This window comes from Propithecus coquereli, unplaced genomic scaffold (assembly GCF_000956105.1).
Source record: "Propithecus coquereli isolate 6110/MARCELLA unplaced genomic scaffold, Pcoq_1.0 Scaffold341, whole genome shotgun sequence".
Classification (NCBI taxonomy): Eukaryota; Metazoa; Chordata; class Mammalia; order Primates; family Indriidae; genus Propithecus; species Propithecus coquereli.
In genome coordinates, this window is record NW_012149075.1 from 174,843 (window position 1) to 201,034 (window position 26,192).

The following is a 26,192-nucleotide window of genomic DNA, read 5'->3' on the forward strand; positions in this document are numbered from 1 at the left end:
ATTAGCATCCCTCTGCACAGATGAGGAAACTGAGGCCCAGAGAGCCAATATGATGTGTTCAAGGTTGCAGAGCCAGCAGGTGAGCGAGCTCACAGCTGACACCAAAGAAGCTCTTAACCTTGGTGCTGAACGGTGGCCGCCGGGTCCTCTGGAGGTGGCACAGAGGAGAGAGGACTGCAGGGCTGGGAGGGGGCTCCAGAGCAGGTTTGGGCTGATCAGGGAGCACGGTGGGGTTAGCAGGGGACCCACCGAGCCCAGGGCAGCCTGGAGACAAACCCAGGTGGGAGGGGCTGAGGCTTGGGTGTGAGTCACGACCTCTGTTCCAGGGCTATAGAAGGGCCCTGTCAGGAAAAGCATGGCACAGTCCCCAGGTGCCCTCAGCATCACCCTGGGAAGGGGGTGGGGGCCGGTGGGGGTGCTGCCAAGGGACATGGCTGAGCCCATTGGGGCCCAATTAGGTACCTGCTCCCAAGCCCAAAGCCCCCCAAATTTGCTTTCCCTCTGTGGTGCCACTGCAGAGGGGAGCCCCCCCACTCACCCGGCACCTAGGCTGCACCCAGAGCCTCCCGACTCCTCCCGCAGCCCCACAGCCCATCCTTTGTCCGCTCACACACGCCTCCTGACACCTTCCAGGCCTTCCCAGCGTCCTGGCCAGGCTCTGTCCCCAACAGCCTCCCGATGCTCTTCTCCCTCAGCTGACACCATCCCCACCAGCAGCCACCCTTCCACCTAGGGCTCCCCGCTGTCCTGCATAAAGTCCTGGCCCCTTGGTCTGCTGTTCAAGGCCGTCACCTCTGGTCTCTTCCCTGTCCATCTCCCTGTCCCCTCCATTGTCACCTTCTGCCACCTTCCCAGTTCCAGGTGCGCTCTGCATCCACACCTGCGGTTCCCTCCCCCAGTCACTCTCCCCAGGAACTGGGAGCTGTCTAGGACCTGCTCCAGCGACTCTCCCCGATGCCTCCCTGCCCCAGGCCCTGCTCATAGGCACCCCTCTCCCCTGGCCACGCATCACCCTTTGCTCTGCTGTCCTACACCGTGAGCTCCCAGGGCCCGGACCTTGCCAGACTCATCCCATCTTCCCCGCCCCCATCCACCCCGGTAAGCGATCCCTTGGTGCCCCCTGGTGGTCATATGAGAGGATTCGCTGAATGTAACAAAGGAGAAAAGGAAATGATCGTTAAGTGAGCACCTACTGTGTGCTAGGTGTTTGATACGCACCAGCTCATTGAATCTTTATAACAAACCCTTGGCAGAGGTGCTATCGCTCCTATTTTACAGAAGTGAAAATTGAGGCTTGGAGAAGCTATTAATAGTAAATTTCTCACCACCACCCAGCTAGTAAGAGATGGTGCTGGGACTCAAACCTAGGTCTGCCTGACTCCATAGCCACGTTCCTCCCCCCGTGGGGAAGGAGAAGGGGGACGGGGTGGAGGGGAGGGCAGCGCCATGGTGAGGGAGCCATGGGCAGTGGTCACAGAGCCTATGGCTCGGCCTTGGAGGTCTGACACGGACAGGCTTGCCCCCTGCCACCTGCACCACTGGGCGCCTGTCTGGGGTCAACCTGGGCAGGGTTCACACAAAGCCAGGCCCAACTCTGGGTACAATAGCGATAAATAGAATTTATTTTGTACAACTGTTACCGACATACACACAGCCACAGGGGCTTCCAAAACGGGTGTTGGGGCCGGGAGGCTGGCCTTTGGCGTGGCGCCTAAAAAGTGTGGACAGACACACACAAGAACACGGACTCCCAGCAGCCGTGCCTGGCTGCCCCCTCCCTGGCAGTGGGGGGGAGGCAAGGCCTGTGACTCTAGGCCAGCTGAGGCCCCCGGCCTGCAGTGCCCAGGGGCATGGGGTGGCAGGGATTAGGCTGGGTGCTGGCCAAGGAGCCAGGTAGGTCCCTATTCCCCGAGAAGGGGTCACTTGTCTGTCACATGTAGGCAGTGGACAGGGCATTGGCAGATCTGTGGTAGAGCTTGAGGGTCCAGGAGGGGCAATGGGCACAGCCAGCTCCCTGCCCTTCAGCCCACCAGGGGCCCCGAGGACCTCAAGAAGCAGGGTAGGGTGAAGGGGGGACAATCCCCCCTTCTGGGACAGGGACATGGAATCACAGTCTTCAGTGACCTCTGAAATCATCTTGTCCATTTGCAGCAGAGGCGTCCACAGAGGCAGAGTGACTTGCCCAGAGTCACACAGCAGAATCCAAACCAGAAGCCAGGACTCGGGACTCCCAGCCCAGTGCTCACCCCCACACTCAGGCCCGCTGCCTCCATGGCAGGCTCTGTGCTCTGAGCTACTTCAATCCCTCCCTCCCACCTTGCTCCCCCTCAGTCCAGAGGGACAGTCAGGGGTCATGGAGGCCCAGGGTGGGGGCAAGCCAGGCCTGCAGGCCTATTGCAACTGACCAATCCCTGCCCCAGCCCGGACCCCCAGCCTGGGGGGTGGGGACGATGCCAGCAGCTTCCCCAGTCCCAGGTCTGGATGGCTCCGCCCTGCAGAGACAGCCCAGATGGGTGGGCCAAGGGGAGGTGGGGGAGGCAGGGGGCAGCCCGCAGGCTGGTGTTGGCCTTGGGGGCAGAGGTTCCGTCTGCCTGGACTTGACACAGCATCTTCGCCTTGCGCTTCTGCAGCCCCACCTGCAGGGTAAGGGAGATGGACACCATGAAGCAGGGGGACAGAAGCCCGGAAGGGAGGGGCCCAGCCTTGGAGCTCCAGGCTCCGGGTCTTTCCATCCCATGGGGAACCCCCCAAACCTGTCCCCAGCCAGGAACTGCCAAGTCCCTTTCTGGTGCCCATAAATCCTCCCAACAACTCATAGGCAGAGGGGAGGCAGCATTCATTAGCCCCATTGCACAGATAAGGAAACTGAGGCCCAGAAAGGGGCCATGACCTGCCCAAGTCACCTAGCAACTGAATGGCAGAGGACTCAAACCCAGGCAGAGAGCTCTCACCTCAGAGAGGGGACAGAAGGACAGGGTGGAGTCAGCCAACCCCGCACCCATTCCCACCTTCTCCCACCAAACAAGCTGAGGGGCCAGGTCTCACCTGCTCAGTGTCACTTTCAGAGGGGGCGGCCTGGCTAACAGCCCTGCACAGACGGACGGTGGTGGTAGGCAGGTGGTGGGACGGATGGAGACGTGGGCCAGGAGACACAGGTGAGCAGAAGTTATTGACTGTGCCCAGACTGGACAAGTGGTACCCTCTCCTGGTCCGGCCTCCACACCTGGTCCCCCCTCCCAGGTGGGGCCTCCCAGGGGCAGCCCCGGGCAGCGGCACGTACCAGCTGGGGCGTGTGCTGCTCAGATGCTTCCAACTGGATCTTGATCTCGGGACACGCAGGGTCCCCCGACTTGCCGGCGTCTGGGTGGGGTGACCGCGAGGGGCCTGGGGAGGGGGGCAGGAGGGAGCCACCTCACTGGCCGCGGGGAGGCACCAGGGAGATGGGGCATGGGTGGGCGGTCGGCACCAGTGCTCCCCAACCCCGCCAAGTCCCCCCTCAGGAAACCCCACTCTTAACTCTCCTCCTTGCCACCCCCTTTATCCTTGGAGACCCTTCCAGAAGCCACCGGCCCTGCAATCTGCCCGGCCACCTTAGGCTGGACAATGACCTGCTCACTGCCCCCATGTCCGAGGCAGTCATGTCACACACCCACCACGTGGGGCGTGGGAACTGGTCCCCCTGCCCGTGCCCAGCCCTGTCCCCTTCCGGCCCCAAGAGCAGCCCTGCGTGGCAGGGAAGCCGCCCTGGCTGGTACCTGGGGAGCTGCCCCCACTGGTGGTGCTGACGCTGTCCTCCAGCCATGTGCTATAGATGAAGGAGTCCCGCTTGTGGGGCGTTCCTGAGGACGAGACGCTCTCCTGGGGATGGGGGAGGTGGGGGGAGCTCAGCCCACGTCCAGGGCACTGGCTGGCCCCCAGCCCCCCACTGGCTGCACTCCACAAGCCCCACTCTTGGGCCCTGCAAGGAGGATGGGCCCGGCAACGTCTGCCCCAGGGAGACCACAGGAGGGTGGGGTGAGGGCCCAGGCACACACCACCCACTCCCACTCATTCATTCAACAAACATTCGCTGACATTGTCTGGGGCCGAGCTGCTGAGATGAATCGGGGATGGTCCCCGCCCTCAGGAGCCCAACGTCTGGAAGGCAAGATGGGCTGTGAGGAGACCATTGTAATTCTAGACCCTGAGCCCTGGCGGGCAGGGCCTAGGTCTGCTCTGCTCCCTGCTGCCCCTGCGACGGGGCCTGGCAAGGAATGGTGCCCACTAAAGGTTTGTTGAATGAAGAATGACAAAAGTGCTGGGGGCAAACCAAGGGCACTGTGAGGGCATAAATGGTAGTTCCTAACCTACCCTGGGACTAGAAAATCAAGGCAGGCTTTCAGGAGGAGGTGTATGAGACTTGGTTGAGAAGGATCAGTAGGAGTCAGCCTGGCAAGGCTGGAAGAAGGAAGTAGGAAGAGTGTTCCAGACAGAGGAAATGGCATGTGCAAAGGCCCAGAGGTGGAGCAGGCCTGGGAGATCTGGGGGACTGCAAAGGAGCACAGAATGTCTGCAGTGGTCAGAGATGAGACTAGGGAGTGGCCAGATCTCCAGCAGGGCCAGAGACTTGGCTCCCCGTGGACAGCACTGGGGAGCCATGGAAGGCTTCAGAGCAGGGGAGGGTTAACCTGCATTGCTTTTTGGGCTGGGTCTCCTGATCACATCTCAGTGACACCCAGGCTCATGTTTCTACTCGCAGCATCTGGAGAGACCAAAGAGCCCCCCTCCAGGCTCCTGTGGAGCACCTGACCCCCTGCGCCCCTCACCAGGCCCGTGTCCTCCCCGTCCACGCCCTCTGTCTCCTCCACCACGCTGGCGAAGCTGCTGGCACTGGACGAGGAGCGGGAGAAGTCCTTCAGCACTTCTGCTCTCTGGGCTGCCGTCTCCGCTCTGCCACAGACAGTGCCCCGTTAGCCAGCGTCCACCTGAGCACCCCCTGGCCGAGCCCTCCCTGCCTTGCCCTGTCCCCAGGGAGGCCCAGCCTGCGGCCAGCCAAGCACCTTCACGGCGCCGATTCCGGTTCCTTGGGCCGCTGAGCCTCCCCCCGCCCCCACTGTCCTTCCTAGTACATGGATCTGCCCACATCCCTCCCTGCTCCAAACCCTCTCATGGCTCCCACTGTCCCAGAGAGTCCCATGTCCTCGGCTCGCTGTTCAGTACGGTGACGATGACCGATACGAACATCGTCTAGTGCGCATTTACTCTGTGCCAGGCGCTGTTCTCAGCGCTTTCGCTGAGTTCTCCCGTCACTGTCATCACTAGACCCGTCACCTCTCAGGGGAGGAGGCACCGAGGCACAGGCAGGTGGGCACACTGCCCGGGGACACAGCGTAGGTGGCAGCGCAGGGCTTTGGGTCCGCAGTCTACTCTTAACTCCCTCACGGCTTTTCCACACCCAGGGCCTTTGTGTCTCCTGCCTGGAGCCTTAGTCCTTCTCTCAAATCCCAGAAAGCAAATGTGTCTTTCAAAGATCAACCTCAGGCCCCCGACTCCGGGAGGCCCTCCCTGAGTTCTCCTCCCAAGGCGGGAATGACCCACCTGGGTGCCGCATGCCCCGTCTCTCCCTGTCCCTGTTGCCCTTTCCTGCCTCTGGTCGCCTGCCTGACCCTTCAGCACAGCCCGATGGGAGGCGTCCCCCAGCTCCGTGCCTGTCCCGCCTCCACCCCTTCTCCGTACGGCAACCGCAGTCAGCTTTGTGAAGCATTGTTCTCTTAAGTGAAATCTTCCGAAGCTCTTCATCGCACTCAGGATAAAGCTCGAAGCTCTCGTACAGCCTCCTAAGCCTCCAGCTGGCGCCTGCTCAGCTCCCGACCTCACTCCCACCGTCACCCATCACAATGTCACAATGTCACAATGTCTGCCCCGGCCCGGCCCCTCATGCACTCGGCTACAACTGCACATCACCCATCTTCCTCTCCCTCGAGCCTGTCCCAGGGCTGCGCTTGCTGTGCTCCTTGCCTGGAACCCTCTGCCACGCCAGTCCCAGCTCTCAATTCACCTGTCACCCCTGGAGATGTCTTCCCTGAGGACCCATCTAAAATGCCACCCGCCGGCCTTCACTGCTCCCCCATCCCCAGCTTTGGTTTCCTTCCCTTGTCACGATCTGGAAATGGCTCATGAGGTTGTAACGCCGGACCTGCAGCTGTGAGGCAGGGACCAGGTAGGCGCGTGCACAGGGCCCAGCATGCACAAAGCGCTCCGTGGGTGTGTGTGGCAGCAGCAAGGCTTCTGGGCAGCCCCGGGCCCCGGGGGATGGAAAGGCTAAGTCCACCACTCCCAAGCCCCCGAGCCCCGTGCGGCCCGAGCCCCAACCTGTTCTTGGTCGTGGGCATCTCTGGGGAGCTCTGAGTGGATGAGTTCTCCGATTTGGGCTCCTGTGAGACGTGCCCGCTGTCTGGGGTCTTCTGGCCAGCCGGAGGGCTCTCCCTGCGGGGCACACGGGGGCAGCGGGGAGATTCAGCACTGGGCCTGGCGTCAGGGTAGAATGAGGCCCTGGCAGTGAGGGGACGTCATGGCACCTCCTGCCTCGTCCGCACACCTGTGCCCTCAGGCGCCAACCCCAGAGCCGTCTGCAGGCTCCCTGGCTAGCCCGGCCAATGACGGGGCAGGCACTGATGCGGCCCTATGCTACACACCAGGTCCCCTCCCAGGGAGAGGGTATAACTGCCCCGTTAGGGACAAGGAACCTGCCCAGAGATGCACAGCTAGGCCATGACAATGCCAAGACTGGAACCCAGGGCTCCCAGCATGCTGAGCGTTCAAGGCAGTGAGGACGATGCCCGCTCCCCTCCCAGAGCGCTCTCAGGGCACCTGACCCCACTTCGCGAGCAGTGCACCGAATCCTCAAGGCGGCCCCATGCTGTCAGCTGTGTTCTTATCTCTGTTCTTCAGATTGGGACAGAGAGACTCAGAGAGGTATAATGGCTTGCCCAAGGTCACACAGCCCCAGTATGGTGGAGACAGAATTCACACCCCAGAACTATTTGCTCTCCTGGGGCAGCCCTGCTGCTAACACGGGCTTGCTGCCCACACACAAGCACTACCCCCAGGCCCCCACTGCAGCCTGCCTGGAAACCAGCACTTGGCCCTTCTACACATGCTGGGGCAGTAGAAAGAGTAGAGTGCTGGCCCTGGGCAGACCAGGGTTCAAATCCCAGTTCTTCCCTCACCGGCTGTGTGACCTGGGCAAGCCCCAGGGAGCCAGTACAGCTGCTGAGTGGATGAGTTTCCCCTTAGCTGATGTGCTGGCCCTGGCGCCTGGACATGCAGCAGGGACTTGGCCACATCGCCGCCACTGTTTGGGGACGGAAGCAGAGGGTGGGCACTCCCTCCTGCCTGCTTTGCTTTGCCACTGAATGGGGGTCGGGGAGGGGCCGGAGGGGAGCAGAGTGCTGTCCCTCCCACCCCACTCCACCCACCTCTTCTCCTGCACCTCCTGAATGTTCTCGATGCCGATGGCGCTGCTGCGGCGAGAGCCGAATGGGCCCGACTTCTTCCTCGTGGGGCTCTTCCCGGGGACAATTAGTGACTGCAGGGAGAGGCCCCAACTCAGTGCCACCCACCCCGGGAGCCCCGTGCCCCCCACACCCTCTCGGGGGTCCTGCCCAGGCCCTGAAGCAGAGGCGCCAAGCAAGAAAGACCCAGAGAGAATGTCCATCTCCAGAGCCGCCTCCAGCTCACGGGGGGAACAGGCAGGGCCTCTCCTGAGATCACGGAGCAGGGCTCACTCAGGGTCTAGGTCCAGGAGAGGGGCAGGGCCCAAGGGGGCTGGGCAGCCACTCTGAGCTGCGCTGGGCGGAGGCCCAGTCCTCAGAATGGAGCCCCCAACCAGGCCCCGGAGCTTCATGGGACCTGCGGCCTGAGCGTGGGGTGGGGGTGGTGGCGAAGGAACCCAAGCCCCTGCCCCATGCCAGGCCGGCCCCTCCCCAGCTGAGAGATCCCCCCAGTTTCCACACACACTGGCGGGATGCCCCAGGCACCACAAGCATGCCCCCAGCTTCTCTGGGAGGCAGGAAGGTGGGTCGCAAGGAGGCACAGAGGGGCAGGACCCCCCAGGCCAGTTCATGGTGGGGAGTGGGGAGTCAGGGCAGGGGAGAGGGATGGCGCCTCATGCAGACTGGCGATATTGGGGGACGTGTGGCTGGGCATAGGGTCTTCGGGTACCGGATCCTGGTGGGGACTGGGCCAGGGTCCCAGGGGCCAGGACAGGGCCAGAAGCCCCTGGTGGGGGCACTGGCTCTGGCACAGGTGCCAGGCCCCAAAGCAGGTGCTGAGTGCCATCGGAGCTGCTGCCACTCCAACCCGCATGCCCCTGGGCCTGTCCCGGGGGAAAGGGTGGCAACGTCCCCAATATGGCCTCCGTCCTGAGAGCGAGCAGAGAACAGCGCGTGCAGCAGCCTCCAGAGACGGTGGCCCCGCGGACGACAACCTCTTCCACGGTTCCTATGCCTATGGCACTGCCCCGGCGTCCGAATCTACTCGCACTTTTCCCAGGAATAAGCAATGACTGGCAAGCAGCAGAGGGCGGGGGCAGAGAGAAAGGGAAAGAGAGACAGATGGACAGAGACAGATGGTAGGAGGGGAGACACAGAGAGTGAGACAGGAAAAGGATGAGGATGGACAGGCAGAGGGAACAAAGAAGAGAATGGGGCAGGATTTGGGAGAGAGAGAGGGACAGAGCGGGGAAGGGAAGGAGAAGGGCAAGGAGAGACAGAGGACAGAGGACATGGGGAGACAGATTGACAGTCACACAGAGACAGGGACATGTGTGAGATAGCAAGTGGGCGGGCAAGAGTACACCAGGTGGGCACAGAGGGACAGGGACACAGAGATGGGCCCGGGTGAGGGTCAGAGACAGATGGAAAGAAAGGAGAGGCAAAAAGGAGAAGGCACAGTGAGAACAGGGTGCAGGGGAGGCGGAGGGGACAGGAAACCAAGTGCCAGTGGGCAGAGAGGTCAAGGGAGGAGAAGAGGGATAGGAGGAAGGGGAGAAAAAACAAGGAAAGAGAAGAGAATGGAAAAAGAAGGAGGCAACATGGAGACAGGGAGAGTTGTGCAAAAACAAAAACAGAAATGGGTCTGGTTACTGCCATGGTGGGTGCTGCTGGCCTGGCCCTGTCCCCGGGGCCCCTCTGCGGCCACCCACGGGAGGCTGGGTCACTCCAGTGGGCAGGAAGGGAGTGGCTGGTAAATCTGGGTTGGGCAGAAGTTGGGCTTGCTCCTCTGATGACAGTGGGCTTGGTGACTGCCAACTGGGCTTGGGGACAGTAGAGGCCCCACCTTGCTCCCCTGGCCAGGCCAGACTACGGGGCAGGGGTGAGGGTTCCCTCTTGCTATGTGACACAGCCTCACAGCACTGAGCGCAGAGCTTGGCATGCAGTAGACAGTCAGTAAAGGATGGATGGATGGATAGATGGATGGAGAGCAGAGCGGTAGCTGCAGTGTCCTGGGGTGGCCACAAGGCGGTGGACAGCAGCTATGCCCACAATTGCAGGCCTCACTCATCTGTGTGCCCAGCACTGCCCGAGTGTGAGCTATAGAATCCCAGAGCCCGGCAGGCAGACAGTGGTCACATGGGAGGTGCTCACACAGAAGCCTGATTCCTGACACACGATAGGCAGCCACAATCACAGAGGCTCTGGCTGCTGCAGACACACAGTAGGAGGTGCTCACAGAGGAAGTACCCACACAGCAGCTTACTTCCTGGCACACAGTAGGTGTTCACTGACATCCAGAGCTTAGCACACTCTATGTGCTCACACAGCAGTCCATTTCCTGACACACAGTAGGTTCTCACATAGCAGCCCAGGAAAGAGCACACAGTAGGTGCTTACAGAGTTGATGCCCACATAGCAGCCCAGGACCTCACACACAGTGGGTGCTCACAGGAACTCAGAGCCAGACCCACAGGAGGTGCTCACGGAGTACATATCCACACAGCAGCCCAGATCCTGACACACAGTAGGTACCCACAGTCTGACACACAGTAGGTGCTCCCAGAAACCCAAAGCTTGACAGTAGGTACCCACACAGCAGCCCAGGTCCCAGCACACAACAGGTAGGAGGTACTCAATAAAGAATGTGACATAGAGGCTGCCCCAGAGCTGACCTGCAGAAAGTCACACCCCAATACACAGGGGCCTGCAGGAGGGGAGGGCCAAGGAGCTGAGGAGGGGGCTGCAGGCTCTCAGTACCCTAGTGTCCCCAACGGAGAGCAGTGGCTAGACTGAGTCCAGAGCCTGGGATGGGCACGTGGACAGCAGGACAACAAAGAGAGGTGGGGCCAGGCCTCAGAAGGCAGGAGAGAGCTGAGGGCCCCTGGGGGAGGGGCAGGGGACCATACAGGGGAGGGCACTCACTATTCCAGTGGCCTTGGCCAGGTCGGGGTTGTTGGGGGTGAAGCTCCCACTGTGGCTGGTGGACACGGTGTTGGGCTTCTTGTTGCTTAGCCCCATGGCATCCATGGACTGGCTGCGGCTCCGGATGACCCGCTGTGAAGAGGAGGGTGGGGGTGCAAGAGGCACAGGAGTCATAAGGCCCCTCCCCCTTGGGGAAACCCAGGAGCCCAGGTATGTGGTCCCTCCCCATCAGTGCCACTCAGGGTGATCCCAGGAAACCTCTTTCCCTCATGAGGCCTCAGTTTCCCTATGCGCCACATGAGAGGCAGGCACACATGGGCCTAAGGGTGTCTGGAGCCTTGGCTCTGCCACCAACTTGAAATGGCCTTGGACAAGCCACTTCACCTCCCTGAGCCTCTGAGCCACACAGGTCGCTGCCCACTAGGTCTCCTCCTCATGTGGCTGTTGTAAGGACTGCAGCAGATACTGGGTCATGACCAAAAGTGTACACAGAGAGCCCTCCAGAAACCTGTTTCCGTCCGGTTAGGGCCTCTTAGGGCTTTCTTCTTTCTTTTCTTCTCTCCCTCCCTTCCTTGCTGTTTTCAGACCAAGCTAAACTGCCTGCTTGCTCTGGGGCCAGGTACTTTGCAAGCACTCTGTCATTCGATCCGCCCTACGAGGCAGAGACTAGCATCATGCCCATTTCACACGTGATGAAACCGAGGCAGAGGCGAGCCTGGATCCCATATGCCAAATCCCGTGCCCTTAACTGTGAACTCTGCTGCCTCTGAGAAATTCTTTGACCTAATCTAGGTCCACTGTCCAGCACCTACCAGATGTGGGGCCACTGAAGCCTTCCTCAAAGAGGTCACCCGACACCTGTGCTCATCCCACCTGTTCCCTGTCTCCAGTGGGCAGGGGCAGGGCTCTCTCCAAGCCTCCTTCCCAAAGATGGTCTGTTCACCTTAGTCCCACAGTCCCAGGGCAGGCCCGGACAGCTGAGCTAATCCCCTTATGCAAACCCATAGCTCCAGCTCTGTGACCCGCCCTGAGGTAAGCGTGAGGCCTAGCTGGGCACCTGGAGGGTGGGCAGTCCTCCTCCTCTGGGTGGAAGAGACGGTAGCAAAGAGGCCACTGCCTGGGGCCTTGCAGCCTGGGTGAGTCCAGGCCCTGTTCAAGGAGGAAGAGGAAGGCCACCTCCTCTGCTTCTCACTTTGGACAACAGTTGCTAAGGCAGATGGGGCAGGGTTTTACGCTTTGCTTTTTAACTTAATATCGCACTAACCTAACTGCTTTGCAAATAACGATAATTGTATGAGGTAAGTTGCCATTATCCTACTCAACAGATAAAGAAACTGAAGCTCGGAGAATGCCTAAGCTGGTCATTTGCAGAGCTGGGATATGAACCCAGAGTCTGTGTTCTTAAAGCTAAGCTAAACTAGGGACAGGCAGAGTGGTCACAGGCCAGGTCCCTCTCCAACGGTCACTTGGTTCACACACCCCTTCTGAGACCTCTATTTCTTTCCCTCAGTCAAGACGGAGGCCTCCTTTTCTCTTCTCTGCCACCCTGGCAGCCACCGCCCTTTGTACAGCACTTGCTGTCTCCCAGAGGGCTCCAACCTTCAACGGAATTCCCAAGCCTAGGCCCCACCTCTAACCATTAACTCCTCCCCGAGCCACAGCCCCACCTTACGCTCTACTCCCAGGCTCAAACTACCTAAGGCCCAGAGGACATTCCCAAGTCTAAGCCCGTCCTAAAGCCGAAATTCACCCCGAGCCACGACCCCGCCCCTCCACGCGAACTCTCTAGCCACACCCCAGGTCCCGGCCCCGCCCCGCCCTGCCCAGACTCCACCCCCACGCGCGCCCCTAGCCACACCCCCAAACCATGCCCAGCAGCCCTAGCCCCGACACCACCCAAGCCCCGCCCCCTCTCCGCCCCAGACTCCACCCCCACGCCGTGTCCGGCAGCCCTAGCCCCGGACGCCACCCAAGCCCCGCCCCCTCCCGGCCAGGTAGACCTGGGGCGCTTCACCTTGAAGGACTCGAAGAAGCCGCCCCCGCCGCCGCCATTCTCCATCTTGTCCTCGTCGCCGCCCAGCCCCATCATGGACTGGCTGTGGATGTGCAGCTCCTCATAGAGCGTCTCCAGGAGGGCGGCTCGCGTCCGCTCCTGTGGGCCAGGCCGGGCGTCAGGGCGGACCCCCGTGAGCAGCTGCTGGGCCCACAGTTCGAATCCCGGCCACCTTCCGAGCCGCGGGGAGTGGGGAGGGCCCCTGCATCGGCTTCCCTCAGGCCCCTCGCAGATCAAGCCTCCCCCACTTAGCTCCTTTCAAGATCTGGCTTCACGCACCCACCTCCCATCCCCCTCCTGCCCAAGGGTGTCCTCTGGCAGGCTGCCCACCTCTGAGCCCCTCCTGGGCACTCCTCACTACCCCGCAGTGCCCCTACCTCCTCTCCCTGACCAATCCCCACTCATCCATAAACCTGTCCTCCTCCACGTAGCCCTCCCAAGGCCAAGGGCCCATCCTCACCTCCAGTTTGGCAAACTTCTCTGCCTTGTAGCAGGCATATTCAGCATTGATCAGTTTTGTCAGCAAAAACTCCTGGAACTCAGGCCCCTGGAAGCCCCCAGTGTGGAGGAGATGAGAAAGGGGGATCAGGTGAACACAGAAACAAGGGGCCAAACCCCCATGGGTCAGGGGCTAGATGCTCCCAGAAGGGCATCTCCCCCGGCTCAGCTCCCCAGGCACCTGTGAAGGGACCCTGTGCCCTTCACAGCCACCCACCCGTGAGAGAGCAAACCCCACAGATGTTAGGGTCTGGGTTGGGGTCTCCTACTGCCTCAGTCTGGGGTAGCAGAATTTGCTGTGTGTGCGGCTGAAGCCAAGGCTTGAAGTGTGGCTTCTGAAAGGTGAGAGAGACGTGTGCCCCTCTCCCCAAACATTTTAGAGGAAAGAAGACAGGAACCATCAAAAGGAGAATAGAAACGAGGAAAGGCCATTCTGCTATGGAAAATGGAAAATGACAACGTAGTTTATTCTATGACCTTGTTTAAAAAAAAAAAGTCACAGTTTTCAAGTTGAACAGAAAAGTCAACCCCAGTTGCATGGTTAGGGGAGCCCAGCTGTCCTGGCACACAGTGGGGCCTCGGAACCTCAGAACCTGTAAGGTAGAATGTGTGCCTCCCCCATCCCCCACCCATTTAGTCCTGCTCCGCCCATGCCCAGGGCTGGGGCTGCCCCTCACCTTCCTGAACACTGCAGGGTCCGGGAGGGGGGGCCCAAAGAAGGGCACGTCGTCTCTCGCTGTGACAGAGACCTGGAAGAGAGGGCAGCTGTCTGTCCCTGTGGAGGCTGTGGCTTGCTGCCCACACCAGCAGAAACCCCTAATTCACCTCCCTGCCTTGCCCCTTGGGGAGGCTCCATGGCTGCTGGTGGGTGCTTCCTTTTTAGGAGGATTTCTGCTCCTCCATCCTTTGCCCTGAGTTTGAGTGGTGAGGAGGGGGACCTGAGGAGCATCAGGGAGGGTGAAGGCTGAGAGGCTAAAGGAGGTAGAGGAAGGCGCACCAGGCCATGAGGTACCGGCCTCTTTGAGGGTGTGAGCTTTGGGAGCAGAGAGGGCGTGATGGGAATCCCCCACCATCAGAGCCCTCCATGGTCCCCTGAGGCTGAGAGAGGTGTCCCAGTGAGGGCAGAGCTGTGGCCAGGGCTGTGCTGATGCCCTGGGAGGCTCTGGGATCACCTACCTTGTAGAGGGGGCCATCAGGGCCCCCGCCCTCGGCCTGCACCACCACGTAAGCGTGCAGGAAGTTGGATGCGATCATGTCGGGCACGAAGGGAGTGTTCTCGTCCTGGAAGACCACAGCTACGATGTCATTCCCAATGTGCCGCTTCCGCTGCAACTGAGCACAGGGCCACGGGCCTTCACAGTCTGGCCAGAGAGGGGCCCGCTGGGGAGGGGGTGCCCACACGGGTTTGGGAGGGTTTTGGGTAGGCAGAGGGCATGTCTAAGGATTTGCTTCCTAAAAGAAATGTGAAAAACTTGTTGTAAAATTATTTTTGTTTTCTTAGCATCCTGTGATAGATGAGGAAACCAAGGCCAAGAGAGAAGTGACCTGCAAGGTCCTACAGTGAGCTAGGGTACTCGAGCCCAGGTGTCCTGGTCCCTAGGCCCTACCTCTTAGCCCTTCTCCTATCTGGATACCCCCAATATGGCCCCTCACTGAACAAACAAGGTCTACTCAGTATATATGCATGTTGCTAAAATGAACAGAAGCTCCTAGAAAATAAAAAGACACTAAAAATAAGGAACAACTGTTTCCATTTTCTCACATTACCCTTTTACCCCCTGGGCTGGGGACATGGGGTAAGGCAGACAGCCCTACAGGAAGCTGAGGACTAGGTGACAAATTTCTGAGTTCAGTTCCTGGAACAAGTCCTGTATTTCTTGACTCCAGGCCTCTGCAGAAGCTGTTCTCTCCACCTGGAGCATTCCCCCTCCTTCTCCCAGCTCTTTCACAGCCGAAAAATCAGTTTACCTTGCAATCTTTTCCTGACTCCCACCTCTGCCAAGACTCAGTGCCCCCACATGGCCCCACGATGCCCTTCACTCCCCTAAAAACACTAGCTCACATCTATAGAGCTCCTGCGACGTACCAGGTACTGTTCTAGTCACTCTGTGTGCATCCACTCACTTACGCTCACCTATGGGGTAGGTGCCATTATTATTCCAATGTCACAGATGTAGAAACTGAGGCTTTTCCCAGCACTGCAGCGGCCTGTCTCCCCTGCCCCAACTAGAGCCCAGAAGTGGGGGGACTGGATCATTTCCATCTCTGTATCCCAGGGCCCAGCACTGAGCCTGGTGTGACAGACACTGAGTGCACAGGTAGATGGAGGGGACAGGCAAAAGGTGGGAAGCAGGTGGGTGGGTGCCCAGGCTACCTGCTGGGCGTCTCCTTCTGTGTAGGGCAGCTTGGTGGACACGTGAAACATGATCTCCTTGTTGCGGAAGTTGCAGTACACAGACTCGGTCCCCGTCTGCCCGTGGGTCACGTCCAGGCCTCCTCGAAACCTGCCCCCAGGTCCCCCAGGCCACCGCTCAGTCTCCAGCCCCAGCCAGGCCTCCATGGGGCCAGGATGGGGGCTCCCTCCCTGCCCAGGGGCATAGGTCAGATTACATTCTACTTATCCCAACCTAATACTCACCCCTTAAAATCCTGCAGTTTGACCTTCTGGCCAAGAAATTCAAGGAACTCCACGAAGGCAGGACTTTCCTCATTGGTGCTGAAGAGTTCTTCCTCGGAGGTCTTGGGACCAACAGAGTGGGGCCAAGGTCATTGAGCTGGAGCTCCTGAGCGGCCCCTTCCTTCCTGCCCCCACTCATACCCAGAGAGGGCCAGAGGGAGGACCCCTGGCAGCCCTTGGCTCCTGAGTCCCTCGGCAGGTGGTCTCCCCTGGCAAAGGTCTGAGGTCCCAGATACAGGGTGGGATAAGGGAGCAGGGAGGAGGAGGAGAGCACACCTGCCCAAGCTTCTGATAAATGACTCCAAACTTGAAGTTATTGCTGATAACATGCTCGTCAAAGGTGACGATGAGCCGGGAAGCCTGCAGGACAGGATGAGGGGTAAAGAGACTGTGTATGCTAGTTGCCCTCACGTGCCAAGCCGAGCCGGACGCTCTCCACGCGTCATCTCAGGTAATTCTCAAAACAAGCCTGGGAAGGAGCCACTCCAGCTGTTCCCCCCCGAACCTTGGTTTCAGAGAGCTCAAGCAACTTGCCCGCGGTCAACGGCTTGCGAGTGTGTGCAGGGTTAGGACATGCCCCTGGGTCTGTCGGATCCCCAAACTCAAGCTCACTGTTCTCGAGTTTTACCATGTGCCCTGTCCTGCCTCGGCCACGTCTGCCCCTCCACTCTGTAATACTCCACTCACTCCTTGGCTCCTCTGTAAACCCACCTCGTCCTTCTAGAATAGGCCACGTCCCACCAGTTTGCCATGGGGAGTTGAGCAAGTGCTCCTCCTCACCTTGGGCCTCAGTTTCCCCTTCTGTAACCTGGAGGCAGGACCTGACTTCGGAGGCCCCTTCCTTCAGGACACCCTTCCTGGACCACTCCATCGCTAGGGAGCTGTTCTACTCCAGGACTCAGGGCCACAAGGGTTAACATGATTTCCTCGTCCAGGAAGCCCCTACCCCTAATCCCACATTGGCACAGTGCCTGGACCCCAGCACCCAGCACCAGAGCTGGAGGTGTAGCTGCTGTCTGTGAAGCAGCGTCTACAGGGTACCTGGACTATTCTCTCTCCCCAGGTCTCCTCTGGGATTAGAAAGTGAGGCCAGTGGAAAAGAGACCCATCCCAGGGCAGGACTGAAGCGTAAGTTGCTCTTAGGAGGGTCCCCAAACAGCACTGAGAGTTTCCAGACACGAGCAAGGCCTGCCTCCGAGGCAGACAGCCCGGGTTTAAATGAAGGCCTCCCTGTCTGCTGTGCACCTAGGGGAAGGCACAGAAGCTTCCTGTGGTTCCTCCTTGCAAACTGTGGACTTTGTAGGGTTATCATGAGGATTAAATGAGAGAACTTGGGGAAAATGCCCGGCACACAGAAGGTGCCCAATACATGCTCAGTCGTCCCGCCCACCCACCCTCAGTGAGCAGGGCCCAGATCCAGCCGTACCTTGGGGTAGAGCACAGGATAGAACCGATCCACGTTGACATCTTCACACACCAGCTGTGGGAGACCAGGTAGGGCATGAGGCCGGGTAGGAGGGGATGGCGTCTCTTGGGCCTCACTGTTGCTTAGAGAACTGGGGTCCCCTGGGATCTGAGGGTGCTATAAAGAGTGCCAAAAACCCACAGGCAGGGGACTGGAGATCATGTGGTAGCCTTGGACATGGTGGGAACACGTGAGAGGCAGGACCACAGAGAGAGGGTTGCGGCACACAGGGCTAGGCCTGCCACTGAAGCCCGGCCGCGTGCCCACCTGCGGGGTGACATGGGAGGCGAAGAGGAGCAGAGGCCTCACCTTTGCCATCTGGACCACATTGGGGAACTCGGTGAGGCAGGAGATGGGGATGACATCATGGTATGTCCGGCACTTGGTCCTGGGAGGAGAAAGCCACACGGTGAGGGGCTGAGTGGCAGGACCGGAATTTGGGAGCCCCTCCACATGAAGTAAGGCCAGAGCAGACAGACCACAGCAAGGACCAGAGGTAACAATAAATGCCAGGTCTGACTCAGGCACTAACCTCTGTGTGACCTCAGGCAAATCCCTGCCCCTCTCTGGGCCCCGATTAGTAGAGCGGGTGAAACGAGATGGGCTCTCAGGTTATAAGACCTCTGTCCTCCCTGCTGGGCAGAATCCTCTCAGGATTCCCCCCCCACTGCCCTCACCTGAGCAGCAGCCGCAGGTGCTCTTGGTCCCCGATGACATCATACTTGAGCGAGAAGACGAGGTGGCCAAGGGCAGTGTCCAGTGAGTAGTAATTGAAATGCTCCTGTGGTGGGATGCAGGGATTAGGGGAGTGGGTGAGGCTGAGCTTGGGGCTTCCAGAAACCAGACCAGAAGCCGCCTCGCTCCCAGATGGGGGGTCCTTCACCAAGCAGCAGGTGTCACGGCTAACAGCAGACTCCACATCAGACAGACCTGCATTCACATCCTACCTCTGCCACTTACCATCGGGACAGCCTGAGAAGGTCACTTCACCAACCCGTGCCTCATTTTCCTACTTTACAAAATGCAGGCCGGGTGCGGTGGCTCATGCCTGTAATCCCGGCACTTTGGGAGATCGAGGCGGGAGGATCACTTGAGGCCAGGAGTTCGAGACAAAATGGGAGTGAGGCCAGGACTTTGCAGGTGGCCAGGACTGAAACAGATGAACGCCTGGCACAGGCTCAGTGATCAATGAATGTCTGCAGTACCCTTGGCTCTCTGGGTCCTCATCAAAGTCAGGACCACGTTTGTACCTGTACCCTTCTCAGGGCAGGGCACACGGCAGGTGCTAGATAAGAAAAAGCCAACTAGCTGATTGCCCAACCTGTGGCTCTGTGGCCCCTGAAGCCAGGGCCCATGAGAAACAGGAAGTGAAACATCTCATAACACACAGGGCAGCTGGCCAGGCAGGTTTCCACCCTACCACCTCACGTGGAGAAGAGGGCAGGGAGTGGGGAAGGGATACCCCAAAGGGCAGGAGGGGTGGCTGCGGCAGGAATGGCACCCCCAGAGAGGAGCCCGGGGCTGGCACCTCTGGGTGGGAAAGTCCCAAAGCCAAGGGCCGGGAGTGCAGGGAGACACCACTCCAGCCTGGCCCTAGGCTCCCCTGCCAGCCCCAGCCCTGGGAGTGGAGCTGGCTCCTTGGCCACACCCACCCCAGGAATCATCCTGGAAGTAAATCCTGTTTAAACATGAACACCTGTGCTCAGAGGCCAGGCGGGGAAAGAGGCAGGGGCCAGTGGATGTGCCCTGCAAACTGGCAGCTCAGGGGCATTCTGAATGGAACTGGGGCAGAGAGTCCCCCAGCCCTGCCTGGGCACAGAGGGGCAGGAACCCCCAAATGCTTGGTATCATCCACAGAGAGGGAGTGGCAGGCACTTGGCAGGGAAGTCCAGAGAGCGGAGAGTTTCCCTGGACCCCCAGGCCCAGAGGAGCCCAAGGGACACAGTAGGAGAGTGGGCTCGGGTTCCTAGGAAGTCAATGCATAAAGTCACCCCAACCTCCTCCCCTGCCAGTACAGGGCCCAGTGCCCAAGCACCTGGCCACTTTCCCAGTCCCCCACCTGGAGTCAGGAAATGGCCCTGCCTCTCTGCCAGCCCCTGGGGTCCCCTCCCCTCGGTACTGCTAACCGGATCCCAGGCATCTGCCTCTTCTGAGGTACTAACCGATGCCTCTTAAAATCCCGCTGTGTTCAAGGTCCACCACTTTCATCTGTCACTCGTCACTCCTTCAGCAAACTTTTCTGAGTGCCACCTATGTGCTAGGCCCCCACAGCCCCCCTAGATCCCACCACCTGCCAGACCCAGCTGAGAGCCTCTGGACAGTGGGTGCCTGGGATGCAGGTCTCTCTCCACCCAGGGCTCAGCTGGGAGGTGGAATTCCATGCTGCGTCCTGGGTTCATTCCCAGGCAATGGCTCCTGAACCAGGCCTGCTGGTTTAGTCCCCACCATAATGGATCTGCCCCAACCCCACTGGTCAGTACAAGTATCTCCCAGGTCCCAGATTGAGGTCACACAGCTTCCCAACCCCTCAAGGAGCCACCCCTCCTCTCAACACACACACACACACACACACACACACAGCTAGGAGCGCAGCGAATCTCAATGGAAGGTCTGCCAGAGCTGGGTCAATGCCAGGCTCAGTAACCGTGTAACCTTGACCAGGTCACTTCACCTGTCTGAGCTTCAGTTTCCTCTTCTGTAAAAACAGAATAATCCTGATCTCATCGAGTAATTACAAAGATGTAGAAACAGCTAGTGCTGAGTATTTATTGTGTGCCAGGCATGGTTCTATATACGCTTTGCATGTATTTCATTATCCCCATTTTTACAGATGAGGAAACGGGCTCAAGGTCAAACCATTGGTAAATGGAAGAACCAAGATTCCCACGCAGGCCATGAGGCTCCAGGGCCCACGATACACTTCCCCATTTTGGTTGTAAGCTGACAGAAAGACAGCACCTGGCACGGGACCTAACTCATACAAGGTTGCGTGCTGGGGCCTCCCCTCCGACTCCCACAAGCTTACCCAACAACTCCTGCGAACACCCTTGGGTGACACTCTGACAAGTTGTTACTGGGCAGGGTCCCCGCTCTGGGGCCAGTGGTTGCATCAATCCAAGTCAATCCATGACATTACTGTGTCCTCCCAGCCCCTACCCCATGCTGCTAAAAGCAGGGCCTGGGTCTGTCGTGTTGGCCGCTGTAAGCCTGGTGCCTAGAACAGGGCCAGGCACACAGCTGGTACTCATTAGTTGCCAACCCTGACCGAGTGCTTACTTTGTTCCTGATGCCATTCTAAACACCGTACAAGCACTGGCTCATTAAGCCTCATGGCAGCCTCATGAAGTGAGTATCATTATTACCACCATTTGTACAGAAGAGGAAACTGAGGCAAAGAGAAGTTAAGCAACTTGCCCAATGTCCTATGTAGTAGGTGGCAGAATCAGGATTCAAACCCTGGTAGACTCTGCTGTTAACCACTATGTCATAATGCTACCTCTTGTAATAAATGTTTGTTGAATGAATGAGTGAATCCACCATGCACACTCCGAGACTCACAGCTCTGGGGCTGTCACCCAGCCCCAGAACATGGGCTCTGCTGCCCCCTAGGCCCAGCCTCCCAGGGGCTGGACTGCAACCCACCCCAGGCAGCCTCCCAACACCAGCTGGCCACCCACCTTGCCAAGAAAGTGCTTCCGGTAGATGCGGGCTGTGGGGTTGCACTCAAGCTTCACCTTGGTCGTGGGTGACTGCAGTGGCTCTGTCTCAGGGATGCTGGTGATTTCGTGGTTGGTGCCTTCAATCCAGTAGCCCCCAAACTGGGGCAGCAGGATGAGGGGGAAGGGCCCTTCTCGCCCCAGGACCTGAAGGGGCACTCAGCTGATCCACTCCATACCGTACCCCACTGGGGGCCCCAGGACACCTTCCCAACTCGGACCTGGGGCCACCTCCATCATGGCTAAGGAGTGCAACTCAGAGCCTATGTGGGCCCCAGGGTTCGCATCCACCGGCTCCGGGGTACCTGTCCAAACCCCTTCCCTCAGCCAAACCCAGAGAGTGCCGAGTCCCATGTCCCAGTCTCCAAGATGGGGGTGGGGCAGGTAGAGCTGGGGGCATGACCTTGGCCCAGGAGGCTGAAACATGTGGCTGAGAAGACAGGGTTCAAACAGGCTCTGAAGTCTTAGGCCTGTAAACTGAGTCTCCAGCCCCCACAGCGAGGTCTGTGGTCAGACTCCTGAGGGTGTCTAGATGCCCCGTGTGAGTGCTTCCCCGGGCTCGAGGTAAGGATGGGCTTTCGGGCCAGCCGGGTACCTCGTGGACGCTCGGGTAAGGAATGTAGTCCTCCTCCGTCTATAAAACACAAGCAGGGCAGATGCCAAGCTGGGGTGGGGTCCTCAGCCCTTACATCTTCCAGTCTCCCCAGGACTCGCTGTCTGTTCCGCCAGCCACTGGCTGGGAGAGTGGATGGGGCCTCTTACAGACGGGGCAGGGGCTTGGTCTGGGATGACCCCCACAGGCGGGGGCGGCTGCAGGCGTAGCTCACTGAGTGCTAGCACCTCTGGGTCTCCCTCAGCCTGAGGAAAGGAGGCTCACTGTCTCCCCAGGAGAAACCCCTGCGCCTGGGGAGTTGTTAAACACAGATTGCTGGGCCTCGCCCTCAGGCCTTCTAGGCCTGCGGTCTGGGTGGGGTCTGAGAATTCACATTTCTTACAAGTTCCCAGGTGGCACCGACACTGCTGGTGCAGGACCCCTCTCCTGAACCAAACAAACATCAGGCTTACTGCCCACCAACCCTCCCTTAACCCTCAGCCTGCAGCCCTGGGCCCACTCCCCCAGGGCTGGTCTTCTAGAGCTTTGAGGGGGGTCCCAAGGCACCAAGAACCATGCCAAGAATCAGGGTCAAAACCAAGAGCCTCCCCTCATCTCCCCACCCCGACAGGAGCTTCATGGAGCCGGGGCTCATAAGCCTCCTAGGACCTGGGTTTGAGTCTATCTGCGGCTGCTGATCAAAACTGGTTTCAGGGAAAACATCTTCCGGCAGCTGTCTTTGCAGAGATAAGGCGCTTTGGGGTGGGATGGCTGGAGGGGCAGGGTGAGTGTGCAGCGTGAAGCAGGAGGGGAGGAGCTGGAAGGGAGGCCCCAGTCCTCTGGCAAGGGTGGGGTTCTCCACATCTCAGAACTCCTAGAGGGCAGAGGCCAGGTCTACCCTGCTGTCCCCATGGCCCCTGCCCCTGGCACACACACAGTAAGACCACTTCAGGAAAAGTGGCTGGATTCCCCAGGTCCCTGGGCAGGCTGCTTTGATGGGCAGCAGTGGCAGCGCTTCCCAGACCCTCCCCTGCCCCAGGGAGGGAGTCTGCTGGGAAGCAGACTGCCAGGCCCACCTACTTTGAGGGGTGGTGGGAAGGAGCATCGCTGTTCATCCATCCTGCTTCCCTGCAAGAGAATCAACACCCGTTACACCCCTCCCATGCCTGCCGCCAGACACCGCCTCCCCCCATGTAGAAGGGGAAAGCCCTCAGAGTCGCTCCAGTGGATGTTGGGGTACCCCCAGGGCAGGGTGCTGGCTGACTCATCCAGGCAGTGACCAGGGCTGATGGAGACAGCCTCAGGGCGGGGCTGGGGGCTCTGTGTGGGAATGCACGTGCTGGGAGTGGGGGCAGGGAAGTGTGCATCTGCACAGATATGTGTTCAGAGAGAGAGAGAGGCGGAGACGAAAGAGGCAGAGAAACAGGAGGCACGGGAGAGAGCAGGGGCGCTCCTGAGGCTTGTTCAAGCCGCTCCCAGCCCCGGCCACCCCCTGTCCACCTCCCAGGGCACTCCATGGAATAGCAGACCAGGGCTGGGGGTGGCCAGGGCAGGGCCGGGGGCAGGCTGTACTCCAGGCCGCCTGGCTCACTCACACCTCCCCCACATGCAGCACAGCCTCCGGCCCCTCCTCCCATTCTACCTGGGGGTCCTGCAGAGCCTGCCATGCCTCCTGTGGGGTGGGCTGAGGAAGAGACCTACATAGGGATGGGAGCTGGGAGCCAAGATGGGCCCCGCGTGAGAGAGGGGCCCTGGCACCACCAATCCCCATCCTCTACCCTGACCCCTAAGACAGAGGACTCTGGACGAGCTGCCACCATCTTCTCCTGGCAAGGTCTGTCAAGGGCTCCTGGGCTGTCCTCACAGAGATGTAGGACTAGATATAAACGAGGGTCCCCGTCCCCCGTCCAGCCAGCTCTGTGGCTCCCCACAACAGGCTGCAGAGCCATCCTCACCTGCATCTTTTCAATCATCTCAAACAGATCTGTGTTCTGCAACAGAGACAGGGAGAGTGAGGTCAGTCCTGAGGGTGGCCCAGCTGGTCCCACCAAACCTCAGAGGAGCCTCCACCCGCCTCAGCCCTCTGGGTCTCTCCAGCTCTGACCAATGACCAAGGCACCTGTCTGAGCAGCAAGAGGGAGCGAGGGGGCACTGTAGTGGTGGGGGGGCTCTGTGTAGGAGACCCATAGGGTTTGGCCAACTGCCAGGTGAGGGGAGCTCAGAGCCCGCCCACTTCACTCAGTCCTCTTCCCTGAAGGGCTGTTGCCCTTGGGGACAGACAGATCTCCCCCACATCACTGCAAGATTGGCAGTGCCAGGATTGGCACGTGGACCCCTGAGAAGAGCCCCGTGTCCCAGCTGCAGAGACGAGACCAGCCGGGAACCCAGGAGGGCCTGTGGTTCCCCCCCTCTCCTGGAAAAGGGAGAGGCGCAGGCCATGGGCCGCTGCTCAGACAGCCCACTCTGCCCCCAAGCAGTGTGCGCTGGGGGGCGCTTAGGAGGATGCCCCCTGTCCATAAACCTGTGCATGCACCCACCCGCACACTCTCACGCCTGAGAAGCCTCTCCTGAAGCGAGCCAGGGCACACGCAGAGTTAATCTGGCATCTGCCAGCTGCGCTTGGCAGCACCGGCCTCTCCAGTGCCAACTCCCTATGAGCCTTCCAGGAAGGCGGCATCCCTGCCGCTGGCTGGGCTGGGGGCTGGGCCTGGGAAGCCCCCAGAGCCTCCAGGATCATGTCCCTCCCCCAGCAGCTCCAAGGCTCAGCTCAGGCGGCTCCTGCTGACCCATGTGCTATGGGGTTGTGTACCAGGAAACTCTCTCTCTCTCCCCGCACCCCCTGCTCATACACTCAGAGGCCTGCACACCAATATTTAAACAGTTTCAGTGCACCATGCATATGTTTTGTGTACCAAGAAACACACACACACACACACACACACACACACAATGGGGCCTGTGCTGCTGGGTCTGTGTATAGTAATTCTTATATTCAGAGCTCTGTGCTAACCCACAAATATGTATGTTGGCGTCCTGAGTTACACACGAGCCCACCCACTCACAAACACAGATTCATGTACAAAGAGAGGCACACGCACACTCAATGCAAACCCTCACCTGTGCAGGTGTGCACACCAGTAGCGGCACACAAAGCTACACTAACACTACAAAACCACCCTCATGTCTGAGACCAAGAGACACACCGCACGCTGAGAGACACGGGGAAACGCAGACACAGAGACGCACTCCCAGCTACAAGCCCTCCCTGCCGTCAGGGTCACACACCCACGACAGTAAACGGGACTTCTGAGAAAAGGAAGAAGCATCCAGCAACTGCAGGAGTAGCTAATCCCCAAGGATGGGGGGCACAGGTCTGAACCTCACATACTCCTCACACCCACTTGAGTAAAACCACCTATGTCTCACACACGCGCACACACATGCACACACACAGAGCCCTGTTAAAGGTCACAAGACACAAACACCCCCATGTACGCTCTGAGGCCTGCCCACAGAGGCAAGACCCATCCTGTGAAATACACAAGTGGAATCCACAGGAGGCCGTGGCCCATGGTCACCCACAACACCTCCACAGGCAGTCACAGCAGACATGCCTGAAGTCCAGGTAGACAAACATATCTGTCAATCAACTCATTGTATCACAGCAACTTAGACATCTGTGCCTGGGTCAGCCACACAACCTCAGACAGGCACGGTCCCAACGTGTCACACTGATAAGGGGTGCATTAATGTTCCCCAAGGCACCCCATTCAGGGTGACCAAACATGGCCAGGAACAATCAAATACACCTTGTCTCACCGGGAGTCACAGTCACATAAACACTGACACATGGTACTGTCACCCAGAGTGTAGGCACAGCAACAAGTAACACCTACAGTGACAGCCTCACAGGAGCCGCAGACGCCCTGACACATGGCGAAGGCTCTGAGTGGTGTGGCCCAGATGGGGGCATCCCCAACAAGCGGAGTGCCATCCCCAAGTTACACTTAATATTCAGACCCCCCTAAGGGGGCAGCGGAAGGGGTAAAGTGGTCCCAACACACACACACACACACACACACCCCACGCTGTAGCCCAGAGCCACAATGCCCCGACGGGCAGCTGCAGAAAGAGCCCCAGGCCTGGGACCCCGGGGCAGGGGTGAGCCCTGCGTCCGCCGCGACGGTGTCAGCCCAGAAGCTAACACACCCACCGTGACGGAGGCTCGCACGCCGCCTCGGCTGGGGCAGCGCCTGCGGGGCTCCGAGGAAGTCGGGCAGACCCAGCCCCGGGATCCCCCTCAGCCAGGCCGCCCCCTCCTGGTCCTCACCTGCCAGCCGGCCCCAGCGGGCAACGAGCCCCTGCGCGGACGGCCGTGGGGCGCTGGGGGCCGTGGCTGCGCCATCCCGAGCCCCCCGGCCCCGGCCCCCGCCCCGGCGGCGTTTCAGCTGGCCCGGCCGGCTCCGGCCCGCGCGCGCCCCGGCCCGGGCCCCGCAGCCAGAGCTCCGCGCTCCCAGCTCCCGGCGGCGGCGCTGCCTGCGCTCGCCCGGAGGGGGCGGGGCGCCAGGTACGGGCGGCGCGGGGGCGGGGCGAGGGCACACGGGCCCCGCCCCCCGGCCCGGCCCGCGGTCTCCGGACACTGCGCCTGCGCTCTGGCATGAGCGTTCGGAGCTTTCGGCACGTCGGGCTCCCCGGGGCCCCAGGACGGCTCTCCCCAGCGCCCCGCCCCCACCCCGCCTTCTCTGTCTTCCCTGGTTCTGGGTACCCCGCCTCTGGGCCTCAAGGACAGGGTTC

General features: G+C 59.9%; 1 protein-coding gene across 1 annotated transcript; it reads right to left on the reverse strand.

The window, feature by feature from the left end:
• Positions 1–1,599: 1,599 nt before the first annotated feature.
• RAP1GAP (RAP1 GTPase activating protein) lies at positions 1,600–25,939 on the reverse strand. Its single transcript, XM_012650949.1, has 24 exons — positions 25,729–25,939; positions 23,354–23,389; positions 22,479–22,526; positions 21,402–21,440; positions 20,768–20,953; positions 17,768–17,871; positions 17,400–17,478; positions 17,052–17,105; positions 15,902–15,985; positions 15,587–15,687; positions 15,323–15,452; positions 14,125–14,280; positions 13,626–13,697; positions 12,911–12,997; positions 12,412–12,549; positions 10,398–10,529; positions 8,468–8,545; positions 7,458–7,567; positions 6,352–6,465; positions 4,806–4,929; positions 3,756–3,858; positions 3,281–3,384; positions 3,046–3,088; positions 1,600–2,636 (listed from the first exon to the last, which is right to left on the reverse strand). Exons 1-23 carry the CDS (start codon positions 25,801–25,803, stop codon positions 3,080–3,082), a joined length of 2,163 nt encoding a protein of 720 aa, XP_012506403.1. The 5' UTR covers positions 25,804–25,939; the 3' UTR covers positions 1,600–2,636; positions 3,046–3,079.
• Positions 25,940–26,192: the final 253 nt, after the last annotated feature.

Bases quoted from the DNA above. Each gene is read 5' to 3' on its own strand.
- RAP1GAP (XM_012650949.1), bottom strand. From the start codon at position 25,803: ATGGCGCAGCCACGGCCCCCAGCGCCCCACGGCCGTCCGCGCAGGGGC. The intron at 7,568-8,467 runs GTTGTCGTCCGC...CTCTCCCTGCAG, and splicing joins GCATAGGAACCGTGGAAGAG to TCACTAATTGTCCCCGGGAA. The intron at 4,930-6,351 runs GTTGGGGCTCGG...TGTCTGTGGCAG, and splicing joins ATGCCCACGACCAAGAACAG to AGCGGAGACGGCAGCCCAGA.